The sequence below is a fragment of the Heterodontus francisci genome, chromosome 11, assembly GCF_036365525.1.
Source record: "Heterodontus francisci isolate sHetFra1 chromosome 11, sHetFra1.hap1, whole genome shotgun sequence".
Lineage (NCBI taxonomy): Eukaryota > Metazoa > Chordata > Chondrichthyes > Heterodontiformes > Heterodontidae > Heterodontus > Heterodontus francisci.
This window is the reverse complement of record NC_090381.1, coordinates 121,294,623-121,321,808: the sequence shown is the minus strand read 5'-3', so window position 1 is coordinate 121,321,808 and position 27,186 is coordinate 121,294,623. Positions and strand designations below refer to the sequence as shown.

General features: G+C 46.1%; 1 protein-coding gene across 5 annotated transcripts in view; it reads right to left on the bottom strand.

Annotated features, from left to right (window-relative positions):
* masp1 (MBL associated serine protease 1) overlaps positions 1-27,186 on the bottom strand; it is a 354,556-nt gene that overhangs the window by 26,873 nt on the left and 300,497 nt on the right. For 4 of the 5 annotated variants that reach the window (XM_068042858.1, XM_068042861.1, XM_068042860.1 and 1 more), the window contains 2 exons: positions 9,455-9,649; positions 5,012-5,079 (listed from right to left, as the gene is read on the bottom strand). In XM_068042858.1, coding sequence (XP_067898959.1) covers positions 5,012-5,079; positions 9,455-9,649 — 263 coding nt within the window. The remainder of the gene's footprint in view (positions 1-5,011; positions 5,080-9,454; positions 9,650-27,186) is intronic. The other variant, XM_068042863.1, reaches the window with a different exon arrangement.

Sequence of the window (27,186 nt, the reverse complement as noted above, 5' to 3'; positions counted from 1 at the left end):
ATGCACTTCAGACCACCAGTCCCGCTGTGCTCAGCAACATCTCCCTGCCTGCTCTTCCTCTTAGTCTTACTGGCCTTATTTACTATGTCCTCCTCATTTACTTCACTAGCTGTCCTACTGCTCTGGTTCCCATCATCCTCGTAAATCTCCTCTGTACCCTTTCTAGTGCAATTACATCCTTTCTGTAATGAGGTGACCAGAACTGCACACAGTACTCAAGTTGTGGCCTAACCAATGAGTTATACAGTTCCAGCATAACCTCCCTGCTCTTATATTCTATACCTCAGCTAATAAAGGAAAGGATTGCATTTGGCTTCTTAACCATCTTATTGACCTGTCCTTCTACTTTCAGGGATCTGTGGACACTCACTGCTTGATGACTTGTCTCTACTTTAAATATATTTAAAGAAAAGAAAGAACTTGCAGTTCTATCGCACCTTCCTCAACCTCAGACCATCCCAAAGTGCACCACAGCCAATCAATTACTTCTATTGTGTCATCACTACTGTAATTGAGAAAACACAGCAGCCAATTTGAAAAAACTAAGATTTCACAAACCATGAGATAATGACCAGATAATCTGTTTTGTTGTGATGTTGGATGCAAAATCGTGCTGTGGGATCTCTTACGTCCACTTGAGAGGGCAGACGGGGCCTTGGTTTAATGTCTCATCTGAAAGAAGGTATCTCCAACAGTGCAGCACACCCTCGGTACTGCCCCTCTGACAGTGCAGCACTCCCTCAATACTGCCCCTCTGACAGTGGCGTGCTCTGTTCCCTCAGTACTGCCCCTCTGGCAGTGCAGCACACCCTTGGTACTGCCCCTCTGACAGTGCAGTACTCTCTCAATGCTGCCCCTCTGACAGTGGAGCGCTCTGTTCCCTCAGTACTGCCCCTCTGGGGGAATGGGAGCATTGTTGGCATCCTTCCATCTATGAAAGATGATGGACATGCAGCAAACAATCCATTTAGGTGAGGTGTCTTCACTTGGTGCACCTTTGTTGATGGCTGTGAAGGCCATTCCTTGAGAGGCAGGTTCTGCCACAAGTGCCGCAAGTGAAGCTGCCAAGTGATGCTGTGAGTTGTTAACTGGCGCCTGTTGCCAAGCTGCTGTAGCCACTGGTCATCGTGGTAGTGCACACCAGTCCACAGGATATGTCACCATTTCCCTCTTTCGCCACCTAGTGACTCCCAGGTGCGACAGTCAACGTTTGGGGTCTTCATGTCACGCTTGCAAGTATCCTTGAAGCGGAGCTTTGGGTGCCCCACTGGTTGTCTGGCCTCGGCTACCTCACCATACAGAAGGCCCTTGGGTATGCGACTATCTTCCATCCTGCGGACATGTCCGATCCACCGAAGCCACCTCTGTTTGATTGGTGCCAACACACTTGGGAGCTCTGCCTTGAGAGGACTGCCACATTTGTGATTTTGTCCTGCCAGTATATTCCCATAATGCACCACAGAAAAACGAAGATGGAAATTATTGAGCTTCTTTTCCTGTAACTGTAAGTCACCCATGTTTCACAGCCATACAGCAAGGTGCTGAGAACAGCCTTATAAACCATCAGCTTGGTCCTAAGAGTCAGCTTGGTGTTATCCCACGTGCGTTTTGCAAGTCGGCCAAAGGTGGTAGCTGCTTTCCTTATGCGTGTATCGAGCTCTACATCAAGGGACAGATTGTCACCATGGCCCCAAGATAGCAGAATTTGCTAACCACTTCTAGTGGGATGTTATTTAGTGTGATCAGGGGCGGAGATGCAACACCTTGTCCCATGACCACAGTATTTTGATGCTTATAGTCAAGGAGAACAAGTTACAGGCACGGGATGGACAGTCCATGAGTCTTTGTAGCTGAGTTTCCGTGTGAGTGACTGGTACAGCATCATCAGCGTAGAGGAGTTCTCTGATCAGGACGTTATGTGTTTTTGTCTTCACTTTCAGCCTTGTTGGATTGTAGAGCTTGCCGTCTGACCTAGTGTGCAAGTAGACACCTTCCATTATCTGCAGGGAGGGCAAAGGTCAGGAGCATGGAGATGAAGATGCCAAACAGAGTGGGGGCTAGGACACAACCCTGTTTCACTCCATTCCTCACTCCGAAACTGTCGGAAGTGGAGCCATCAAACTGTACAGTGCAGCGCATATTGTCATGGAAGGAGCGGATAAGACTGAGGGGCTTCGGTGGACAGACAATTTTTTCCAAAATCTTGTAGACTGTGTCGAATAACTTAGTGAGATCTACGAAAGTAAGGTAAAGGGGTATACTCCGCTCCCTACACTTCTCTTGTAGCTGACATTTGGAGAAGATCATGTCCACAGTAGATCTGCCAGCATGGAAACTGCACTTTGCTTCCGGTCTGCAAGTAAATGGAGTCTTATAGAAAAGGCCTTCCCTGTGATGCTAAGGAGTGAAATCCCCTTTAGTTCTTGCAGTCTTTTATGTCACCTTTTGTTTTTGTATAGTGTGATGATTTTGGCATCATGCATCTCCTGTGGACCAGAGCCTACTTTCCAGCAAAGCAGGAGAAGGTCATGAAGGTGTTGCAATAGATCCGTCCTTGCCCGGTGCCCTTCTGTTCGCTAGGTGGTCTATGGCCTCCTCGAACTCCAGTGATGAAGGTTCTTCATCTAACTCATCCATGACAGGAAGTTACGGGAGAGCATCAAGCACAGACTAGGAGATGTCCGACTCACAGGAGTACAGCTCACAATAGTGTTCAGCCCTACGCTGCATCTGTTGATGTCTGTCGGTGAATACTTCACCATCTCCCGGTTTCAGGGGAGCAACTTTTGTGATGGCAGGGCCAAGCACCCTCTTGATCCCTTCGTACATAGCTCGTAGATTTCCTTTGTCACATGCAGTTTGGATTTCTTGACAGAAGCTGATCCAGTGTTTGTGCAGCATCTCCCTCTCCTTTGCACACCTATCTTGTCTACTTTCAGATCATGCAGTGTCTTAGCTCTTGGGTTTATGTCGTGTATCATGTAGGCTTTGCTTTTTGCATCAATGACCAATATCATCTCAGCTGAGTAGGACTCAAACCAGCCTTTGTTGTGGGTTCTGCCTTCACCAAATGATGCTTCTGCTGCTTCATAGATGATTGAGTTTAGTGACTTCCAAGCTTCATCAATGCTGGCATTGGTGCTTTTCGTTTAGGCTTTGGTGGTTAACAAGCTTTATAGTGACAGAGCGAAGTGCTGATATTTGGCATCATTGCTTATGCAAGGGTTATTGATGGATGGCGAACGTCGTAGTTGGAGCTGTGGAACTTTCAGGGGTTGTACCTTCACTTTGCTGCTGATAAGAGTGTGGTCGGGGTTGCAATCTGCACTGTGGTAGGTTCAGGTATGAAGAACACTGGGCAGATCATGCCTCCTTGTGATGACTAGGTCTACTTGGTGCCAATGATCAGACCTTGGGTGATGCATGATACCTTGTGACGATGTCTGTCCTGGAAGAAGGTGTTGGTGGCGCAGAGTTCATTCAGGGCACAAAGCTCAAGAAGGTGTTGTTCATTATCGTTGATCATACCCACCCCATGATGACTGAGGCACGTTGGTCATGAATCACTGTCTGCCCCAACACGTGCGTTGAAGTCACCCAGGATGAATAGCCTCTCACCATTTGGGATGTTCCTCAGAACGTCATCTAGCGAGTCATAGAAATGCTCTTTATCTGAGATGCTGGTGTTCAGAGTTGGTGCGTAGACACATATGATCTCCATCGAATGATAACCGCAGGGAGATGAGGCGCTCCAAGGTGGCTCAATTGACTGTGTCAGCCAGTTGCTCACTGTGAAGCCGACACCAGGCGCATGGTGATCTTTAGCACTTATTTCGTGCCAGTAGAAGGTGTAATTAGCCTCTTGAATAGAGCCTGTGTCAGATAATCTGGTTTCTTGTAGACCGGCAATGTCAATACCGAGCTTGTGTAGCTCACGGTCAATCAGGGCTGTCTTGCGTACACTTGCTGTGAAATGTGGGTCGCTAATCATTCCAGGACAAATAGTCGTTACATTCCAGCTTCCAAGCCGAAAGGTTACCTTTCTTTGCTGGCTGCGTAGCCAAGGCATGGTTTCAGGAAGTGCAGACTTGCCTAGCATCTGTACCTCTCGACCTTGTAGGCTTCTGTCCAGAGGAAAGAAAAAAATCTATAGGTCTGGGGCCTATTCGGCTGCAGGAGTTGCTGGAAGGTGCTGACTTGAGGGATATACCAACCTAATGGGACTCCACTCCAGATTGTGTTGTGTTTACTCCCTTACCCATTAACTCTTGATGTTGTTGTTGTCAATGTTGAAGGCACCGACCAGCAGGGCTCAGATCACCATAAAGTTAGGTGTGATCTTGTCCTCCAGGTGTGCGAAGGGAGCAGCACCAGGTCACTGCTTCCCGCCTCCAGGTTGCCACCTCCATCCCCTGAACCCTCCAGTGAGGTCTGTACCTTCCCCCGCTCTCGCTCTCACTCTCTCTCTCTGATCCTTCTCTGCTGCTGGTGTCTCCAGCTGGATCCGTGCCACGGCCAAATCACTTTCCCTGTCTTTCCCTGACATTGCACAAAGATTGTTTTTGAATGCCATCGGTGGGATCTGAATCCTCGCTGCTTCTTCCGCTGCTCCGCCCCTCACCGCTGCTCCGCCCCTCACCGCTGCTCCGCCCCTCACCGCTGCTCCGCCCCTCACCGCTGCTCCGCCCCTCACCGCTGCTCCGCCCCTCACCGCTGCTCCGCCCCTCACTGTTGCTCCCATTGCTCCACCTCTCACTGTTGCTCCGCCCTTCGCCACTGCTCCTGCTGCACCACCTCTCCCTGTTGCTCCGCCCCTCACTGCTGCTCCTGCCTGCTCCATTTATCCTCCCCACTGGTCTGCCTCTCTATTAACCATTCCAACCAGTCCTGTCACCAAGCCAGATACTTTTGCTGGGATTCTGTCCCACAGATCCACTACTCTGTCAGGAAAAACACTGAAGAGCTGAAGTGCTGCACACCGTGCTCTATATCTTGTCAATGAAAAACTTACCTCCATCAGAGTTTCTGGAATCGAATGCAGGAACTGTTTTCCCCATCCACTAACTATCACCATATCACCTTCAAAACAAAACAATGTAGAGTTTTAGTATCCAGAGTGCACCAACTGCTTAAACAGAAAGACCCAGCAGCTCCCTGATGGAAGAGAACACAGCCTGGTGGGGAAAATGAAGCCTACAATCCCGGGCAGGTCCAGCGTCAATCCCCAATGGGAGTTGCGATGAATTCAACAAGCACAATACTAGGGCTGCAGCAGTTGGCCTACGATCTCTGGGTGGGCGAGGACAACACTGGTCACAATTCGGAGTGCCATATGATTCCCTCAAGGTCAACTAGCCTGGCATATGAAAATGATGGCAGGAAAAGACCAAGCCAGCAGCATATTCATGATTGACCATGATTGCAGCATATTCGTAACTGGACACCCTAATGGCTCTAATACCTGGGGTCACTGCTAATAACCTGCCTCCTGGCTCAGCAGGCAAGTTCTAATCCTGCAAACCTTGCCTGGATTGTGCAGCTCCAACAACATTCAAGAGGCTTGACACCATCCAGGACAAAGCAGTCCACTTGATCAGCACCCCATCCACAACCTTCAACATTCACTCCCTCCACCACCAACGCACAGTGTGTACCATCTACAAGATGCACTGCAGCAACTCGGCAAGCCTCCTTCGACAACACCTTATAAGAACATTAGAAATAGGAGCCATTTGGCCCCTCACTTGCTGCCAGGGGAGGTGGTGGAAGCAGATACGATAGTGACGTTTAAAAGACATCATGACAAATATATGAATAGGAAGGGAATAGAGGGATATGGGCCCCGGAAGTGCAGAAGGTGTTAGTTTCGGCAGGCATCAAGATTGGCGCAGGCTTGGAGGGCCGAATGGCCTGTTCCTGTGCTGTACTGTTCTTTGTTCTCAAGACTGTTCCGCCATTCAGTAAGATCATGGCTAATCTGATTGTGGCCTTAACTCCACTTTCCTGCCTGCCCCCCATAACCCTTTACTCCCTCATAGATCACTTTCCAAACCCACGACCTCGCCCACCGAGAAGAACAAGGGCAGCAGATGCATGGGAACACCATCACCTGCAAGTTCCCTGCAAGTCACACACCATCCTGACTTGGAACTATATCACCATTCCTTCACTGTCACTGGGTCAAAATCCTGGAACTCCCTTCCTAACAGCACTGTGGGTGTACCTACAGCAGATAGACTACAACGGTTCAAGAAGGCAGCTCACCACCACCTTCTCAAGGGCAATTAGGGATGGGCAATAAATGACAGCCTAGCCAGCAATGCCCACATCCCACAAATGAATTTTTAAAAATCAAATTGCTGCTCATATCCATTTTGTGAAGTAACCTAGTGTAAGGAACCTTATCAAAGGTTTTCTGAAAGTCCAGGTAGACAGTGTCTATTGGATTTCCCTCATCCACAATCCGAGCCACTTCTTCAAAAAAACTCATCAAATTTGTAGGACAGTGGGGGTGATTAGCGGGGTGATTTTCAACAGTTTCTTCAGACACTAAAGGGCCACCAAGTTAGCCAAGGTGGGGGCTTAAGTCGATCCACTGGTTTAGCCCATGTTGCTGCAGTCATATGCCTTCATTTCATCTACAGTGAGTGTCTACTTATATTCCAGAACTGATTCAAAACTGTTCAGCCTTGCCTGCCTGAGATCCAAGACAAACGTGCGCCAAGTTCTCATCACAGAGTTGCTCTACACTGATGATGCCGCGCTAGCATTCCATACCGAGGAACACTTTCAACAGCAAATGGACAGACACTCTCACATCTATAAAGAGTTTGATTTGACCAACAGCGTCGTGAGGACAAATATTATGGTCCAGGACGTTGTCACACCGCCATCAATTAGCATTGACAATGTGACGCTGGGGTTTGTTGATAAGTCACATATCTAGGCTCCACAATCACCAGCAATCTGTCACTTGACGCTGTAATCAACATGCGCATTGCAAAAGCTGCAAGCTGAGTAAGAGAGTGTGGAACAACAGCAACCTGACAGAGAACACCAAACTGTAAGTCTATCAAGACTGCATCCTCAGTGCACTCCTTTACAGTAGTGAGACCTGGATAACAAATGCTAGGCAGGAGAAAAGGTTCAACAGTTTCCACCGTCACTGTCTCAGACTTATCCTCAGCATCTCTTGGAGCGACAAGGTCACCAACTCTGAGGTCTTGGAGCATGCTAATTCCATCAGCAGACACTCATTGCTAAATCAACGACGTCTCTGCTGGCTCAGCCATGTTCATCGTATACTCAAATGACCTTCTGTACCTTGAACTGGCCACTGGGTCACGACCTGCTGGACATCCATAACTCTGCTACAAGGATACCTGCAAGTGAGATATGAAGATGGTGGGCATCGACACAGACAACAGGAAGACAGTCGCTGACGGCCGTGACCTCTGGAGGCTGACAGTTTGGAGGGGAATTGGAAGAGGCGAGGAGAAACGGAAAGCTCAGCTGGCTGAGAAGAGGGCCCAGAGAAAACAGAGGCCAGTGAATCCTGCACCTTCTCAGCCCACTGCCTTCATCTGCAGCAAACACAGCAGAGACTGCCATGCCAGAGTGGGGCTCCTGAACAACATCAGGCTATGTTTAACATGGAGTTGACTATCAAGGCACAAACCTTCGTCTCGTGAGATGGAAGGCTACCAAAGACATTCAGGCGCTGAAGAGCCTCCAAGGTGGGTTCTTAAGTTGAAACACTGGGTTTCGCCACAATTAGTGCAAGATGCCATCTTGGTAAAGAAGCTGAAACTTGTGCTAGAAATGGCTGCCCTGAGGCATGTTAAGGGGCTGACTGACACTTATATTACCTGCTTGTGTTCGTTAAAGAGGCTGCACGGCATTTTGCTGGCTGGCGCTTGTCCTAATGCCCTCTCCCAACAGCAACCAGTTAATTGGGAATAAACTAGTCATTGCTGAGAATTCCGAGCACTTCCTAAAGGAATCTCACCTTTTACTGTTCACTTGCAGCTGGAAGTTTGAAGAGGATTTTTGAAACCCATTGGGAGACTTTCTGGGACATTTTGTCAAGTCTTCACAAACACTCTATCAACACTTATTCTGGAAAGTCTCAGAGAACTTCACCTAAAGAGAGTGTGAGTGCTGTCACCAGGAGAAAGGGTTTCCTTGGTCATGGGCATCTTGCTAGGAGCCCCCTTGGTCTGCAGGAGGAATGGGAGGAGGACATGAGGGCAGGCAGAGCAGCACCAGCTACTGCAGGAGGGTGAGATGGACTCCGTTCCACCCTGTGGGTGCAGGACGTCCCTGCTCCTCTAGACCTCCACCACCAGGACCTCCAGTGCTGTGTCTGAGAGTCTGTGTGCCCTCTCCCTCGGTCCCTGAGCCATCCTGGAATCTGCTGTTATGAGTCCGTGAAAGTGGGTGTGAGGAGCCACATAAACTACTCCAGGAAAACTGCATCTAATCAGCACTGAGGGTTAAAACTGCCACTGGCTGGTTCAGGCAAATCGTCCAGGTAAATTCAAACGATGGTAACCACCAATTAGGACCACAATTGCCTGCTAAAACCAGACATTCAAACAGGTGTATCTTATTAACACAACATACATTGTTCTTTCATTCATTCATGGGATGTGGGTGTCACTGGCAAGGCCAACATTTATTTCCCATATAATAAAAGCAAAATACTGCGGATGCTGGAAATCTGAAATAAAAACAAGAAATGCTGCAACCACTCAGCAGGTCTGGCAGCATCTGTGGAAAGAGAAGCAGAGTTAACGTTTCGGGTCAGTAACCCATCCCTAATTGCCCTTGAGAAGGTGGTGGTGAGCTGCCTTCTTGAACCGCTGCAGTCCCAAAGTGCTGTTAGGGAGAGAATTCCAGAATTTTGACCCAGTGACAATAAAGGAATAGCCAATATATTTCCAAGTCCAGATAGTTGCTGCTCTGTGGATAAATCACTTGTGTGACAAGTTCTAAATAACCTAAATCGATCACATTCACAGAATTGCCCATGATTTCCTCAAACCTGCTTAACACGGTTCCCTCCTGTAATTCCACACTCCATTAACCCTCTGTGTACAGAAATACTTCGTCACCCCTCTCTGCACAGCCTTAGTGACAATTTTGAATTAATGATCCTTTCTCATTAACTCCCTGGAGGTAATATTGGCAGAGACATGGTTGGTTAGCTGAGCAAAGTATATCCTGTCTAAAATACAACCTCTTGAAAGCTACTGGTTGTGCCCCTTGCCCCTGTTGAATATAGGACAGGATAAAGGCCCTCCCATTAGGGACAGAGAACAGGTCAGGCTGGGTTTCCCTCCTGATCACCGTCATAGCTGTTGGAAGATATAGAAGTGACAAGTGGGCCAAGAGGGTACTAAGCACGCTCCAATGGTCCTCCGGGTTTACTGACAAGATATTCCCAATGTACCTGGATGTAAAGTTGGGATGGAGTTTTCTGGTAGACAGATTGGCATCACATAGTCTGTTATTGTCACTTTACGTGGGAGTTCCAACAACGCAATGTCAAATTCAAAGGTTGAGCTGTTGTAACTGCGGTGACAGATAATTCTTTTAGCACGAAACACTTGTTCTGTTCCTTCTTTTCTCAACGTTTTCTGCCTCCCTGAAACAAAGAGGCCAGGAGGTGATAAAAAGTAAACAACCAATGACTCCCAGTCTGAAATAAATCACGGCCTGAAGTTTCCATTTGATTGTCCTGGTTTTTCAACCCAATCTCAGTCGAACTAGCACAAATGATCACAGAATTTTAAGCACAAATTGGATTCAGTGTTACTTGAGGTTCTGGGATCTTTTTGGGCTAGAAGCAGGCCCTACCCAGAAAACTGGCCAAATTCCCAGGATGAATGATCACCATGGTGAGTTTCCGCTAATTGTGCTCAATATTGGGCTTCAAGGAGGTTCCAAAAATTAAACTGGAACTTTTGGGTGCAAGGACACTAATAGGTACATTTTGAATGGTTTAGAATAAATTTTTTTCCGAAAATTTATTATGAAACTGAATACTGTATTATATTCCAGAAAGCTAGGTGGTGAAAAATAGATTTGGAGCCAATCTTTATACACATTTATAAGCATTTATTTACAGAGATACACATTTATAAGCATGCACCTCCTAACCCATCCAGTTTTTCTGTTCCCATTTACAGGAGCACAAGTGAATCCCCAGTTAATGCCCACTACCTGCGTACAATTAAACAATTAACAGATTCCATTCTCTCTTTAAATAACAACTAAAGGTAATATGTACAACAAAAATTTCAAAACAAATTATATCAAAAACCTCCATGTTCTGTACAAAGCATTATATTGTGAGACACCCCTCCTCTAGCAGCCCTAACAATATCTTCAGCCATGCATTTCTTTTTGTAAAACAATCAGATAGTTGATGACTCGCATCCACTCATTTAATTTTAGAGACTTCCTTTCTCTCCAGCATTTGTTTCAAGCCAGAAAGATCAATCCGTAACCTTTTCTCACTCACATTTTTACTAGAGTGCACATTATCCCACAAGGAATGATTATCTACATAATATTTAATGGGTCTACTAACTTCAGCATGCCCATTGTACAGAATCTCACTTAAAATATTTGACAAATAGAATCCTATATGCACTGCCTCCACAAGAGTCAGTATTTTGGCAGCCAGAGTACTTTTAACAACCCTTTTTATTCTCTTAGCTTCCCAAGCGAAAGGACAACATTCCCAATTCTCATCCATCAGAAATAATATGAAACCAGCTGCCATAGAATACCCATCAGGAAGTTTAGCATGTGAAACATCACTAAAATTGATTACTTTCACATTCTTTGGATCACTTAACGATGGGAGCTTAAGTATTCATTTATCCAGGTTTAATTTTCTTCATGTTTTATTAGCCCTTTAAATATTCTCTACTTTTGGGTGTTTCATCGTAGTACTTAAGTCCAATGAATCAAAACTGGCATTTGGTCTGGTCTGAGTGCTCATCCCATTCAACTTCTCGCCTCCGCCTCAATTTAATACAAGGCAGAGAGGTCCACTGCTGCCGGGAGACACCGCCAGGTAAAACCTGGTAGCCTCTAGCAGGGTCGAGGGATGGAGGGGGGGGTCCCTCCTTTGGGGGCAATCCAGGGCACCTGGAGGACCCCCCCCCCAGGTGGAGATCGCCAACCCACCGGGAAGATATCCTCCCACCCCATCACCGGGGCCTAGCTAAATGGCCCCAGTGACAGCAACCCCACTTACCTCTCCCAGGGTCTCCGACGTCCTCAGTGCGGCAGGGGCTCCTGTAGCACCGGCAGTGGCCACCACTCCTAGAGGCACTGCCATTACTGCAGAGCTGCCAACCTTCTGATTGGCCGGCAGCTTTAGAGGCGAGAGGCCATCCCTTACCCACCTTGGAATGCAACAGGGTCTGACAGAGGGCCAAGACGGGGTCTTCTCCCCCCCCCCCCACCTTCCAGCCTGCCGCCGGGACTCCTGTCGCCAGAATAAAATTCAGCCCAACAGTTTAACCAACCTGTTCCACATACTGTTGAAGTACAAGCACTATATAGTAGTGCATGGTTAAAGGAGTCCGTGACTAACACAATTATCACAGGACTAAAACTCCTTGTGACCACTATAATTTGTTCGGATACATCATTATCTTCCTCTTCTGCCTCAGAATTCTCTGTATCATGTGTCATTTCAAGAACCCTGCTTCTCCACTTTGGGTAGTTCATCACATAATGATACCTTGAGTCACACCTGAAGCACTTCTTAACTGTTCCTTGGGCATTCCTGGGATTCATTCACCCATTATTGTTATTCTAATTTTACTTTCTGTTGTAATAGCCAGATCTACTAAAGGTGCTTTCATCCTCATTCTGCCTGTCTTTAATCTTGTGTGGATATCTGCATCCTGTATATGGACTATTTTGAAATTTGGTAATCATTGAGTCCTCTATTCTTTGTGGCACTGCAGACAGTCTCATTTGTTGCATGAAGGCTGAAGAAAATGACTTTCCCCATAATTTTTTTTTTAAGGCAGCAGACATCTGATCCAACAGGGTCTGCTTCTCTGAGAACCAAACACCAGATAGAACCAGCTGCCTGCCTGACAGTTCAGCACAATCCAGTAACTTGAATGCTAATATTGAAACAGGGATCCCCAAATTGAATTTTGCCAATTTTTCATACAATCTGTTAAAGTCCATGATATATTCTTCCATGGAATAACTACCTGTTTTCTGAAATCTATCAAACTTATGACCATGCCTTATAGGCACTTAACAGATCATCCTTCTTGTAGATTTCATCTGAAAACTCTGATAGAAGATCCAAACCTTGTTCCATATCCAACTGACAGGCATCCAACTCAGAAAATACTTTACTTCTGAAGTTACTTCTTGTAGGAAGCAAAAATGCCAAGGCCATACCCTGTTCTCTCTTTGGTAGGCACGTGACTCATGTTCGCATATCCACCTCATTCTTCCACTGGTCATATCGTTCAGATGCTGAGAATATTGGAAGGTAATTTGGACAATTTACACTTTGGGGCTTGATTTTCAATCCGGAGTCAGGAACCTGACACCTGGATAATTTCTGGGTCCCAACCCCACGCTGCGTCTGTGCCACTCGCGCGACTCAATCTTCAAATGTAGATGCTCTAATTGGGCCGACAGTGAGCTTGGCACTCAGTTAGTGGTGCTGTAGTCTGCAAGAGGCAGGAGCTACCTGCTGAGCACAATCATCAAAGGCAAATGGCTGCCATGCCAGGACCTGTCGCTGTCTTACAGAAGAGGGGAGGCAGTTATCAGAGAGCTAGCAGCCTCACTGCATAGAGAACTGAAAAGCACGATGTCCAATTTCACACAAAAACGCCTCATCGTAAACATTTTTCCTCATGCAAAAAAATTACTTAATTGCTTTCTCCATTGAACCCGACAGCTATGCACTAACGTTCACCAACTGTTCAGGTTTGGCGATTTGCAATTTGAAAATCTCCTTCTAGCCCTTCCTGGCCTGTTAACAAGCTCCTCAAGGAACACATTAGGCCATTAATTGGAGGTGAGTCGATTTCCGGCTTCCCACCCTCGCTTTGAAAATACCATTGCGTCCCATAACTGTCAGAAAACTGACATGCCATCCGGGTGTGCAATTTTCAAAGTGTCCCCACTCCCGTTCTCACCCCCACGGGCGCTTGCAAATCCTGGCCTTGCTTTCTGCCATTTTCCATAATGGCCAATAGGATTTCAGCTGACCTTCCAACCTTTAGCTTCAGACATAGGGGCGGCACAGAGGCGCAGTGGTTAGCACCGCAGCCTCACAGCTCCAGCGACCCGGGTTCAATTCCGGGTACTGCCCGTGTGGAGTTTGCAAGTTCTCCCTGTGTCTGTGTGGGTTTCCTCCGGGTGCTCCGGTTTCCTCCCACATGCCAAAGACTTGCAGGTTAATGGCCAATTTACCTTTAGTATAGGTAGGTGGTAGGGAAATATAGGGACAGGTGGGGATGTGGTAGGAATATGGAATTAGTGTAGGATTAGTATAAATGGGTGGTTGATGGTCGGCACAGACTCGGTAGGCCGAAGGGCCTGTTTCAGTGCTGTATCTCTAAACTAAACTAAACCAAACTAAACCATTTTCTGCTACCAGAAAGCCAGATGGTGAAGGACAGAACTGGAGCCAATCTTTGCACAGCTTGATAATCATTTATTAAGAAATACACGTTACTAACATGCACCTCCAGACCCAGCAACCACCGTTTCAGTCTGTTCCTATTTCCTAGAAATCATAGAAAATTTACAACACAGAAGGAGGCCATTCAGCCCATCGTGACCCTGATGGTAGATGAAGAGCTACCCAGCCAATTCCAACTTCCTGCACGAGGTCCACAGCCCTGCAGGTCAAAGCCCTTTCAGTAGATATCAAAGTACTTTTATAAAGTGGGAAAAGTTTCTGCCTCGACTATCCCTTCAGGCATTGAGTTCTAGGTCCCCACCCTCTGGTTGAAAAAATGTATCATCTCCCTTCCATTCCTTCTACCAATTACTTTAAATTTATGCCCCCTGGTTTTTGACCCCTCTGCTAAGGTAAATTGGCCATCCTAATTGACTCTATCAAGGCCCCTAATAATTTTATACACCTCAATTAACTCACCCCTCAGCCTCCTCTGTTCCAAGGGAAAACAACCCCACCGTATCCAATCCTTCCACATAGCTAAAATGAATGCACTGCCTGAAAGTGTGGTGAAGCAGGTTCAATTGAAGCACTCAAAATGGAATTAGACAGTTGTATGAAAAGGAAGAATGTGCAGCGTTACGGGGAGAAGGTGGGGGAGTGACATGAGGTGAAATGCTCAATAGGAGAGCCGATGCAGACATGATGAGACGAATAACCTCCTTCTGCACTGAACAATTCTGTGATACTTTAAAATTTTCCAGTCCTGGCAACATCAGTGGTTGGGAAAATATTGGAAAAAATTCTGAGGGACAGGATTAATCTCCACTTGGAGAGGCAGGGATTAATCAGGGATAGTCAGCACGGCTTTGTCAGGGAGAAATCGTGTCTAACTTGATTGAATTTTTCGATGAGGTGCCTAGGTATGTAGAAGAGGGTAAAGCAGTTGATGTAGTCTACATGGACTTTAGTAAGGCTTTTGATAAGGTCCCGCATGGGAGATTGGTTAAGAAGGTAAGAGCCCATGGGATCCAGGGCAATTTGGCAAATTGGATCCAAAATTGGCTTAGTGGCAGGAGGCAGAGGGTGATGGTCGAGGGTTGTTTTTGTGAGTGGAAGCCTGTGACCAGTGGTGCACTGCAGATATCGGTGCTGGGACCCTTGCTGTTTGTAGTGTACATTAATGATTTAGACGTGAATATAGGAGGTATGATAAGTAAGTTTGCAGATGACATGAAAATTGGTGGTGTCGTAAATAGTGAGGAGGAAAGCCTTAGATTACAGGACGATATAGATGGGCGTAGCAGTGGCAAATGGAATTTAATCCTGAGAAGTGAGGTTATGCATTTTGGGAGGACTAACAAGGCAAGGGAATATACAATGGATGGTAGGACCCTAGGAAGTACAGAGGATCAGAGGGACCTTGGCATATGTGTCTATAGATCACTGAAGGCAGCAGCACAGGTAGATAAGGTGGTTAGGAAGACATATGGGATACTTGCCTTTATTAGCATAGAATATAAGAGCAGAGAGGTTATGATGGAGCTGTATAAAACGCTAGTTAGGCCACAGCTGGAGAATTCTGTACAGTTCTGGGCACCACACTATAGGAAGAATGTGATTGCACTGGAGAGGGTGCAGAGGAGATTCACCAGGATTTTGCCTGGGCTGGAGCATTTCAGCTATGAAGAGAGACTGAAAAGGCTAGGGTTGTTTTCCTTAGAGCAGAGAAGGCTGAGGGGGGACATGATTGAGGTGTACAAAATTATGAGGGGCATTGATAGATTAGATAGGAAGAAACTTTTTCCCTTAGCGGAGGGATCAATAACCAGGGGACACAGATGTAAGGTAAAGGGCAGGAGGTTTACAGGGGATTTGAGAAAAAAAAATTTCACCCAGAGGGTGTTTGGAATCTGGAACACACTGCCTGAAGAGGTGGTAGAGGCAGGAACCCTCACAACATTTAAGAAGTATTTAGATGAGTACCTGAAATGTAGCTTACAAGGCTACAGGCCAAGAGCTGGAAAATGGGATTAGAATAGTTAGGTGCTTATCGGCCAGCATGGACACGATGGGCCAAAGGGCCTGTTTCTGTGCTGTATAACTCTATGACTAATATCTTCATAAATCTCCTCTGCATCCTCTCCATTGCAATTACTTCTTTCTTGTAATGTGGTGAGCAGAATCATAGGCAGGACTGAAGCTATGGTCTAACTAGTGTTTTATACAGTTCTAGCATAACCTCCCTGCTCCTATATTCAATGCCTCAGCTAATAAATGAAACCATGCCATATGCATTTTTAACCACCTTATCGACCTGTCCTGCTATCTTTAAGGATCTGTGAGCATACACTCCAAGGTCCCTCTGTTCCTCAACACTGCTCAGTGAGGGGAGGTGATGGTGTAGTGGTATTGTCAGTGGACTAATAACCCAGAGACTCAGAGTATTGCTCTAGGTAGATGGGTTCAAATCCCACCACAGCAGAAAGGGGAATTTAAATTCAATTAATAAATCTAGAATTTAATAAAAGATAGTCTAATGATGCCCACAAAACCATTGTCAGTTGTTGTAAAAAACCCACCTGCCCCTTTAGGATAGGAAATCTGTTGTCCTTACCTAGTCTGGCCTAGATGTGACGCCAGACCCACAGCAATGTGGCTGACTCTTAAATGCCCTCTGATTTGGCTGAGCAAGCCCTGAGTTCAAGGGCAATTAGGGATGGGTAATAAATGCTATCCTAGTCAGCAACGCCCACATCCCATGAACGAATAAAGAAATCCTCCCAAAATGCATTACCTCACACTTCTCTGGATTGAATTCCATTTTCCACTTTGCTGCCAAACTGACCAGACAATCTATATCTAGCTGCAGTCTAAAACTTTCCTCCTTACTGTCAACCACACGGCCGAATTTTATATCATCTGCAAACTTCTTTATCATGCTCTCTACATTTGAGCCCAAATCATTAATGTAAACTACAAAAAGCAATAGATTGAGTATTGAGCCCTACAGAGTCTCACTGGTAACAGCCTTCCAGTCACAAAAAACCTCTTCAAGCATTACACTTTGCTTCCTGCTACAAAGTCAATTTTGGATCCAATTTGCCATTTTCCCTTAGGCCCCAAGGGTTTCACTTTTTTGACCAGCCTGCCACGTGGGACCTTGTCAAAAGCTTTGCTAAAATCCATGTATACCACATCCACCGCACTGCCCTCATCAACCTCCTCAAAATCTTCAATCAAGTTAGTCAGACATGACCTTCCCTTAACATACGAACACACGAATCCGGAGTAGGAGTAGGCCACTCGGCCCCTCAAGCCTGCTTCGCCATTCAATAAGATCGTGGCTGATCTGATTGTAACCTTGACTCCACATTCCCGCCTATCCCCAATAACCTTTCACCCCCTTGCTTATCAATAATCTATCTACCTCTGCCTTAAAAACATTTAAAGACTCTGAAACTCTCTTCCTCCAAAGTTAGTGGAAGCAAAGACTCATGACCCTCTGTGAGAAAAGATTTCTCCTCATCTCTGTCTTAAATGGGCGACCCCTTATTTTTAAACAGTGACTCCTAGTCTCCCACAAGGGGAAACATCCTTTCCACATCCACCCTGTCAAGACCCCTCAGGATCTTATATGTTTCAATCAAGTCACCTCTTACTCTTCTAAATTCCAGCCGATACAAATCCATGCTGACTTTCCTCAATGAATCTATACCTTTCTAAATGAAGGTTTTTACTGTCCCTCAGAATAGATTCCAATAATTTGCCCACAACTGAAGTTAAGTTAACTGGCCTATAATTACTCGGATTATCCTTCCTCTCTTTCTAAATCATTGACATTCCTCCAATCCTGTGGCACCACTCCTGTAGATAGAGAGGATTGAAATATGATGGTCAGAGCCTCCACAATTTTCTCCCTTGCTTCTTTGAACAACCTGGGATATATTTCATCCTGGCCTGGTGATTTATCTACTTTCAAAGACGTCAAATCCTTTACTACGTCCTCTCTTACAACGTTTATCCCATCCAGTATTTCACACTGCTGCTCCTTAACTATGATGTCATCATTGGCTCCCCTCCTTTGTGAAGACTGCATTACCCACATCCTCCACCTCCACGCATAAGTTACCTTTTTTGGTCCTTAATCAGCCCTACTTTTTCCTTAGTTATACTCTTGCTGTTTATGTACTTATAAAACATCTTTGTATTTTCCTTGATTTTGCTTGTCAGTATTTTTTCATGCCCTCTCCTTGCTTTCCTAATTTCCCCTTTAATTTCACCCCTACATTTTCTGTACACTGCTAGGTTTTCTGCAGTTTTACACTCTCGGTGTCTGACAAAGCTTCCCATTTTGCCTTATCTTACGCTCCATGCACATTGTCATCCAGGGGCCACTAGGTTTGGCTGTCCCACCGTTTTTCTTTGTAGGAACTTCTTTATCCTGATCCCCTTGAATGCCTCCCATTGTTCTGACACCAGTTTATGTTAATGTAGTTGTTTCCAGTTGACTTTTGCTAAATGGCTTCTCATCCGAGTAAAATTGGCCTTCCCTAATTTAGAACCTTTATTTCTATTTTATCTTTATCCTTTTGTATTGCTGAAAACAGAGACATTTTGTCGAAGTTTTTCGACTTGCACTCATCAGGACAATTTGCAAGAATACCAATGTAAGGGAAAGCAACAAATTTATACTGTATGAGAAGAGAATGCTGATTGGTTGGCAAGTGGACTCTGATTGGAAGAAGCATTGCCATGGACAATGCACCAGTTTACAATGACTGACTGTTAACGGCCAAATTTTGTTTGAAACTTAAACCAGGAAGCTTGACTCTGATTGGTCAAGATATTGCCCTGAGGAATGAACCAGCGAATGGCTGCCATGTATTTTGTTTAGCTGAAACAAGCGCAATGTGTGTACATATTCTTTCTGTCTACAAAGAACAGGGCCCTGTGTATTAATATATGTAGCCGTGTACACATATTGCGCCTGTTTCAGCTAAATAAGTGACACCCATTCGCTGGTTCATTCCTCAGCACAATGCCTTGACCAATCGGAGTCAAGCTGCCTGGTTTAAATTTCAAACAAAGCTTGACAGTTAACTGTCAGTCACCATAAACTGTTGCATTTTTTTAATATTCATTCATAGAAAGTGGGCGTCGCTGGCTAGGCCACCATTTATTGCCCATCCCTAATTGCCCTTGAGAAGGTGGTGGTGAGCTGCCTTCTCGAACCGCTGCAGTCTATGTGGGGTAGGTACACCCACAGTGCTGTTAGGAAGGGAGTTCCAGGATTTTGACCCAGCGGCAGTGAAAGAACGGCGATATAGTTCCAAGTCAGGATGGTGTGTGACTTGGAGGGGAACTTGCAGGTGGTGGTGTTCCCGTGCATTTGCTACCCTTATCCTTCCAGGTGGTAGAGGACGCGGTTTGGAAGGTGCTGTCTAAGGAGCCTTGATGCATTGCATCTTGTAGATGATACACACTGCTGACACTGTGCGTCGGTGGTGGAGGGAGTGAATGTTTGTGCATGGTGTGCCAATCAAGCGGGCTGCTTTGTTCGGGATGGTGTCAAGCTTCTTGAGTGTTGTTGGAGCTGCACCCATCCAGGCAAGTGGAGAGTATTCCATCACACTCCTGACTTGTGCCTTGCAGATGGTGGACAGGCTTTGGGGAGTCAGGAGGTGAGTTACATGCTGCAGGATTCCTAGCCTCTGACCTGCTCTTGTAGCCACGGTATTTATATGGCTACTCCAGTTCAGTTTCTGGTCAATGGTAGCCCCTAGGATGTTAATAGTGGGGGATTCAGCGATGGTAATGCCATTGAATGTCAAGGTGAGATGGTTAGATTCTCTCTTCTTGGAGATGGTCATTGCCTGGCACTTGTGAACCATGAATGTTACTTGCCACTTATCAGCCCAAGCCTGGATATTGTCCATGTCTTGCTGCATTTTTACATGGACTGCTTCAGTATCTGAGGAGTTGTGAATGGTGCGGAACATTGTGCAATCATCAGCGAACATCCCCACTTCTGACCTTATGATTGAAGGAAGGTAATTGATGAAGCAGCTAAAGATTGTTGGGCCTAGGACACTACCCTGAGGAACTCCTGCAGTGATGTCCTGGAGCTCAGATGATTGACCTCCAACAACCACAATCATCTTCCTTTGCGCTAGGTATGACTCCAGCCAGTGGAGGGTTTTCCCCCGAATTCCCATTGACCTCAGTTTTGCTAGGGCTCCTTGATGCCATACTCGGTCAAATGCTGCCTTGATGTCGAGGGCAGTCGCTCTCACCTCACCTCTGGAGTTCAGCTCTTTTGTCCATGTTTGAATCAAGGCTCTAATGAGGTCAGGAGCTGAGTGGCCCTGGTGGAACCCAAACTGAGCGTCACTGAGCAGGTTATTGCTAAGCAAGTGTCACTTGATAGCACTGTCGATGACACCTTCCATTACTTTACTGATGATTGAGAGTAGACTGATGGGGTGGTAATTGGCCAGGTTGGACTTGTCCTGCTTTTTGTGTACAGGACATACCTGGGCAATTTTTCACATTGCCGGATAGATGCCAGTGCTGTAGCTGTACTGGAACAGCTAGGCTAGGTGCGCGGCAAGTTCTGGAGCACAGGTCTTCAGTACTATTGCTGGAATGTTGTCAGGGCCCATAGTCTTTGCAGTATCCAGTGCCTTCAGTTGTTTCTTGATATCACGTGGAGTGAATCGAATTGGCTGAAGTCTGGCATCTGTGATGCTGGGGACTTCAGGAGGAGCCGAGATGGATCATCAACTCAGCACTTCTGGCTGCAGTTTGTTGCAAATGTTTCAGCCTTATCTTTCGCACTGATGTGCTGGGCTCCCCCATCATTGAGGATGGGGATATTTGTGGAGCCACCTCCTCCAGTTAGTTGTTTAATGATCCACCACCATTCACGGCTGGATGTGGCAGGACTGCAGAGCTTAGATCTGATCCGTAAGTTATGGGATCGCTTAGCTGTATCGAATGCTACTTACACAGTTTGGCACACAAGTAATCCTGTGTTGTAGCTTCACCAGGTTGACACCTCATTTTTAGGTATGCCTGGTGCTGCTCCTGGCATGCCCTCCTGCACTCTTCATTAAACAGAGTTGGTCCCCTGGCTTGATGGTAACGGTAGAGTGCGGAATATGCCAGGTCATGAGGTTACAGATTGTGGTTGAGCACAATTCCACTGCTGCTGATGGCCCACAGCGCCTCATGGATGCCCAGTTTTGTATTGCTAGATCTGTTCGAAATCTTTCCCATTTAGCACTGTGATAGTGTCACACAGCACGATGGAGGGTATCCTCAATGTGAAGGCGGGACTTCGCCTCCACAACGACTGTGCGATGGTCACTCCTACCAATACTGTCATGGACAGATGCATCTGCGGCAGGCAGATTGATGAGGGCAAGGTCAAGTATGTTTTTCCCTCTTGTTGGTTCCCTCACCACCTGCCGCATACCCAGTCTAGCAGCTATGTCCTTTAGGACTCGCCCAGCAGTGGTGCTACCGAGCCACTCTTGGTGACGGACATTGAAGTCCCCCACCCAGAATACATTTTGCACCCTTGCCACACTCAGTGCTTCCTCCAAGTGGTGATCAATATGGAGGATACTGATTCATCAGCTGAGGGAGGTTCCTTTGCCCATGTTTGGCCTGATGCCATGAGACTTCATGGGGTCCAGAGCCGATGTTGAGGACTCCCAGGGCAACCCCCTCCCGACTGCCGCCACCTCTGCTGGGTCTGTCTTGCCGGTGGGACAGGGCATACCTGGCGATAGTGATGACAGTGTCTGGGACATTGTCCGTAAGGTATGATTCCGTGAGTCTGACTATGTCCGGCTGTTTCTTGACTAGTCTGTGGGACAGCTCTCCCAACCTTGGCACAAGCCCCCAGACGTTAAGGAGGAGGACTTTGCAAGGTCGACAGGGCTGGGTTTACTGTTGTCGTTTCCAGTGCCTAGGGCAATGCCAGGTGGTCCGTCCAGTTTCATTCTGTTTTATTGACTTCGTAGTGGTTAGATACAACTGAGTGGCTTGCTAGGCCAATTCAGAGGGCATTTAAGAGTCAACCACATTGCTCTGGGTCTGGAGTCACATGTAGGTCAGACCAGGTAAGGACAGCAGATTTCTTTCCCTAAAGGACATTAGTGAACAAGATGGATTTTTACAACAGTTGACAATGGTTTCATGGCCATCATTAGACTAGCTTTTTAATTCCATATTTATTAATTGAATTCAAATTCTAGCTTCTGCTGTGGTGGGATTTGAACCCATGTCCCCAGAGAAATACCCTGGGTCTCTGGGTTACTAGGCCAGTGACAATACCACTACGCCACCACCTCCCTCCATGGCAACACCTCTACCAATCAGAATTCACTGGCCAACCAATCAGCACTCTCTTCTCATACAGTATAAAGTTGTTGCTTTCCCTTACATTAGTGTTCTTGCGAATTGTCCTGATGGATTCAAGACAAAAAGCTTCGACAAAATGTTTCTGTTTCAGCAATACTCAAGTTCTGTACTACCAAATGACTGTTGGTCCTTTTCTATAATTGTGCTAAACCTATCTGAATTATGATCACTGCCACAAAAGTGCTCTCTCACTGATACTCCTTCCGTCTGTCCAACTTCATTCCCTGAAGCTAAATCCAGAATTGTACCCCCACCCCCTTGATAGGCTTGCCACATACTGGCTAAAACATTCTCCTGAACGCAGTTTAGGAATTCTGTGCCCTCTGTACCTTTTACACTGACCGTATCTCAGTTAATAATAGGGTAATTGAAATCCCTCACAATTACTGCCTAACTGTTCTGTATTTGTCAGAAATTTGCCCACAAATTTGCTCTTCTATCTCCCTCAGAGTGTTTGGAGATCTGTGATACACTCCCAGCAGTGTGACTGCCCCTCTTTTGTTCCTTAGTTCAACTCATATCACCTCATCTGATGATCCCTCTAACATATCATTCCTTCTTATGCTGTAATTGTTTCCTTAATCAATATTGCCACCCACCTCCTTTTTTATCCCCTATCTCATTTGAAAACCCTGTAATCATCAACATTGAGCTGCTATTTCAGCCCCTCTCTAAGCCATGCTTCAGTAATAGCTAAAAATCATACTTCCATGTGTCAATCTGTGCCCTCAGCTCATCTGCCTTATTCACTAGACTCATTGCATTTAGGTATATACCCTTCAACACAATCTGACTCCTTTTTTGGCTCTCTTCCAATGTTTGTTTGCTATGCTTTCATTTCCAGCTCTGCGTTTCTTCCTTCTGAATCTATGCTGAGCTTCTCATCCCACTTGGGAGCACAAGTGAATCTGCAGTTAATGCCCCCCACCTGCACACTAAATACAACTAATATACAATTAACAATCTGCACCTCAATAACTAGTGAAAAGTTTTGTATATTTATTTATTTTGTAAAAGTCATTTTCAATACTTTAGGATTGGGTTACTGACAGCTGGTGAATTGACATTGATTTTAAATCCTTATTTTTGTGATGAACACCCTTCATCTGTATTAGAATTTAGAATTTAGAACATTACAGCTCAGTACAGGCCCTTCGGCCCTCGATGTTGCGCCGACCTGTGAAACCATCTGACCTACACTATTCCATTTTCATCCATGTGTCTATCCAATGTCCACTTAAATGCCCTTAAAGTTGGCGAATCTACTACTGCTGCAGGCAGGGCGTTCCACGCCCTTACTACTCTCTGAGTAAAGAAACTACCTCTCACTTCTGTCCGATATCTATCACCCCTCAACTTGAAGCTATGTCCCCTCGTGTTTGCCATCACCATCCGAGGAAAAAGACGCTCACTATCCACCCTATCTAACCCTCTGATTATCTTATATGTCTCTATTAAGTCACCTCTCCTCCTCCTTCTCTCCAACGAAAACAACCTCAAGTCCCTCAGCCTTTCCTCGTAAGACCTTCCCTCCATACCAGGCAACATCCTAGTAAATCTCCTCTGCACCCTTTCCAAAGCTTCCACATCCTTCCTATAATGCGGTGACCAGAACTGCACGCAATACTCCAGGTGCGGTCTCACCAGAGTTTTGTACAGCTGCAGCATGACCTCGTGGCTCCGAAACTCGATCCCCCTACTAATAAAAGCTAACACACCATATGCCTTCTTAACAGCCCTATTAACCTGGTTAGCAACCTTCAGGGATTTATGCACCTGGACACCAAGATCTCTCTGTTCATCTACACTACCAAGAATCCTCCCATTAGCCCAGTACTCTGCATTCCTGTTACTCCTTCCAAAGTGAATCACCTCACACTTTTCCGCATTAAACTCCATTTGCCATCTCTCAGCCCAGCTCTGCAGCCTATCTATGTCCCTCTGTACCCGACAACATCCTTCGGCACTATCCACAACTCCACCGACCTTAGTGTCATCTGCAAATTTACTAACCCACCCTTCTACACCCTCTTCCAGGTCATTTATAAAAATGACAAACAGCAGTGGCCCCAAAACAGATCCTTGCGGTACACCACTAGTACCTAAACTCCAGGATGAACATTTGCCATCAACCACCACCCTCTGTCTTCTTTCAGCTAGCCAATTTCTGATCCAAAGCTCTAAATCACCTTCAACCCCATACTTCCGTATTTTCTGCAATAGCCTACCGTGGGGAACCTTATCAAACGCCTTACTGAAATCCATATACACCACATCCACTGCTTTACCCTCATCCACCTGTTTGGTCACCTTCTCGAAAAACTCAATAAGGTTTGTGAGGCACGACCTACCAGTCACAAAACCGTGCTGACTATCTCTAATGTACTTATTCTTTTCAAGATGATTATAAATCCTGTCTCTTATAACCTTTTCCAACATTTTACCCACAACCGAAGTAAGGCTCACAGGTCTATAATTACCAGGGCTGTCTCTACTCCCCTTCTTGAACAAGGGGACAACATTTGCAATCCTCCAGTCTTCCGGCACTATTCCTGTCGACAATGACGACATAAAGATCAAGGACAAAGGCTCTGCAATCTCCTCCCTAGCTTCCCAGAGAATCCTAGGATAAATCCCATCTGGCCCAGGGGACTTATCTATTTTCACACTTTCCAAAATTGCTAACACCTCCTCCTTGTGAACCTCAATCCCATCTTGCCTCGTAGCCTGAATCTCAGTATTCTCAACAACATTTTCTTTCTCTACTGTAAATACTGATGCAAAATATTCATTTAACACTTCCCCTATCTCCTCTGATTCCACACACAACTTCCCACTACTATCCTTGATTGGCCCTAATCTAACTCGAGTCATTCTTTTATTCCTGATATACCTATAGAAAGCCTTAGGGTTTTCCCTGATCCGATCCACCAATGACTTCTCGTGTCCTCTCCTTGCTCTTCTTAGCTCTCCCTTTAGATCCTTCTTGGCTAGCTTGTAGCTCTCAAGCGCCCTAACTGAGCCTTCACGTCTCATCCTAACATAAGCCTTCTTCTTCCTCTTGACAAGCGCTTCAACTTCTTTAGTAAACCACGGCTCCCTCGCACGACAACTTCCTCCCTGCCTCACAGGTACATACTTATCAAGGACACGCAGTAGCTGCTCCTTGAATAAGCTCCACATTTCGATTGTTCCCATCCCCTGCAGTTTCCTTCCCCATCCTACGCATCCTAAATCTTGCCTAATCGCATCATAATTTCCTTTCCCCCAGTTATAATTCTTGCCCTGCGGTATATACCTGTCCCTGCCCATCGCTAAGGTAAACCTAACCGAATTGTGATCACTATCACCAAAGTGCTCACCTACATCTAAATCTAACACCTGGCCGGGTTCATTTCCCAGTACCAAATCCAATGTGGCATCGCCCCTGGTTGGCCTGTCTACATACTGTGTCAGAAAACCCTCCTGCACACACTGGACAAAAACTGACCCATCTAAAGTACTCGAACTATAGTATTTCCAGTTAAACTGTACCAGGTTATCACTCTTAAATATACCAAGGCATAATTTTTAAAACAAAATTGAAAAAAGATCACATTTTAAAGGGCTGCCTGATTGCGCAAATTCATGGCAGATTTTATGTCGGTGATATGAGAATGAATTTGAGTGCTAACTCGGCAGAAAATAACTTTTCAAAACAGGCGCAATTTTAGGCACAATTTGCCCCAGATTCCTGTTTGCGCTCAACGCAAAAAATCTACACCCAGATGTTTCAATTTCAACTGACTCTTATTTCACCAAATTCCTGGAACATTTAATGTTCATTACTGATCAGGATAGTCTATATAAGAACTTCAAATATATGCCTCTCACTTCACTACTGTAGATTAAACTAGGCACGAGCCAGTCACACCCACTGGAGTTTGTGCCAGTTGGAGTGTGTGAGTGTACATCATCATGTGAGGACAGGAGTGCGCCTTCCAAAGCTGAACAGCCTTTTGACACATTCGAGGATTATACGTAAAGTATAAGCATTTGGGTAAATTACCAGACCGACAGTGATACCGTCAGAACTTTTACCCCAGAAAGAGATTAAGTGGCATATTAAAGGGTGTGGGGAGTGAGGGTGAGAGTGGGATTAGACTGGGTGGGATATTAAAGGGTGTGGGGAGTGAGGGGGAGAGTGGGATTAGACTGGGTGGGATACTAAAGGGTGTGGGGAGTGAAGGGAAGAGTGGGATTAGACTGGGTAGAATATTAAAGGGTGTGGGGAGTGAGGGGAAGAGTGGGATTAGACTGGGTGGGATATTAAAGGAAGTGGGGAGTGAGGTGGAGAGTGGGATTAGACTGGATGGGATACTAAAGGGTGTGGGGAGTGAAGGAGAGAGTGGGATTAGACTGGGTGGAATATTAAAGGGTGAGGGGAAGAGTGGGATTAGACTGGGTGGGATATTAAAGGATGTGGAGAGTGGGATTAGGCTGGGTGGGATATTAAAGGGTGTGGGAGTGAGGTGGAGAATGGGATTCGACTGGGTGGGATATTAAAGGGTGTGGGGAGTGAGGTGGAGAGTGGGATTAGACTGGGTGGGATATTAAAGCGTGTGGGGAGTGATGGGGAGAGTGGGATTAGACTGGGATATTAAAGGGTGTTGGGAGTGTGGGGGAGAGCGGGATTAGACTTGGTGCGATATTAAAGGGTGTGGTGAGTGAGTGGGAGAGCGGAATTAGACTGGGTGGGATATTAAAGGGTGTGGTGAGTGAGAGGAGAGTTGGATTAGACTGGGTGGGATATTAAAGGGTGTAGGGAGTGAGGGGGAGAGTGGGATTAGACTGGGTGTGATATTAAAGGATGTGGGGAGTGAGGGGGAGAGTGGGATTAGACTGGGTGGGATATTAAAGGGTGTAGGGAGTGAGGGGGAGAGTGGGATTAGACTGGGTGTGATATTAAAGGATGTGGGGAGTGAGGGGGAGAGTGGGATTAGACTGGGTGGGATATTAAAGGGTGTGGGGAGTGAGGGGGAGAGTGGGATTAGACTGGGTGGGATAGTAAAGGGTGTAGGGAGTGA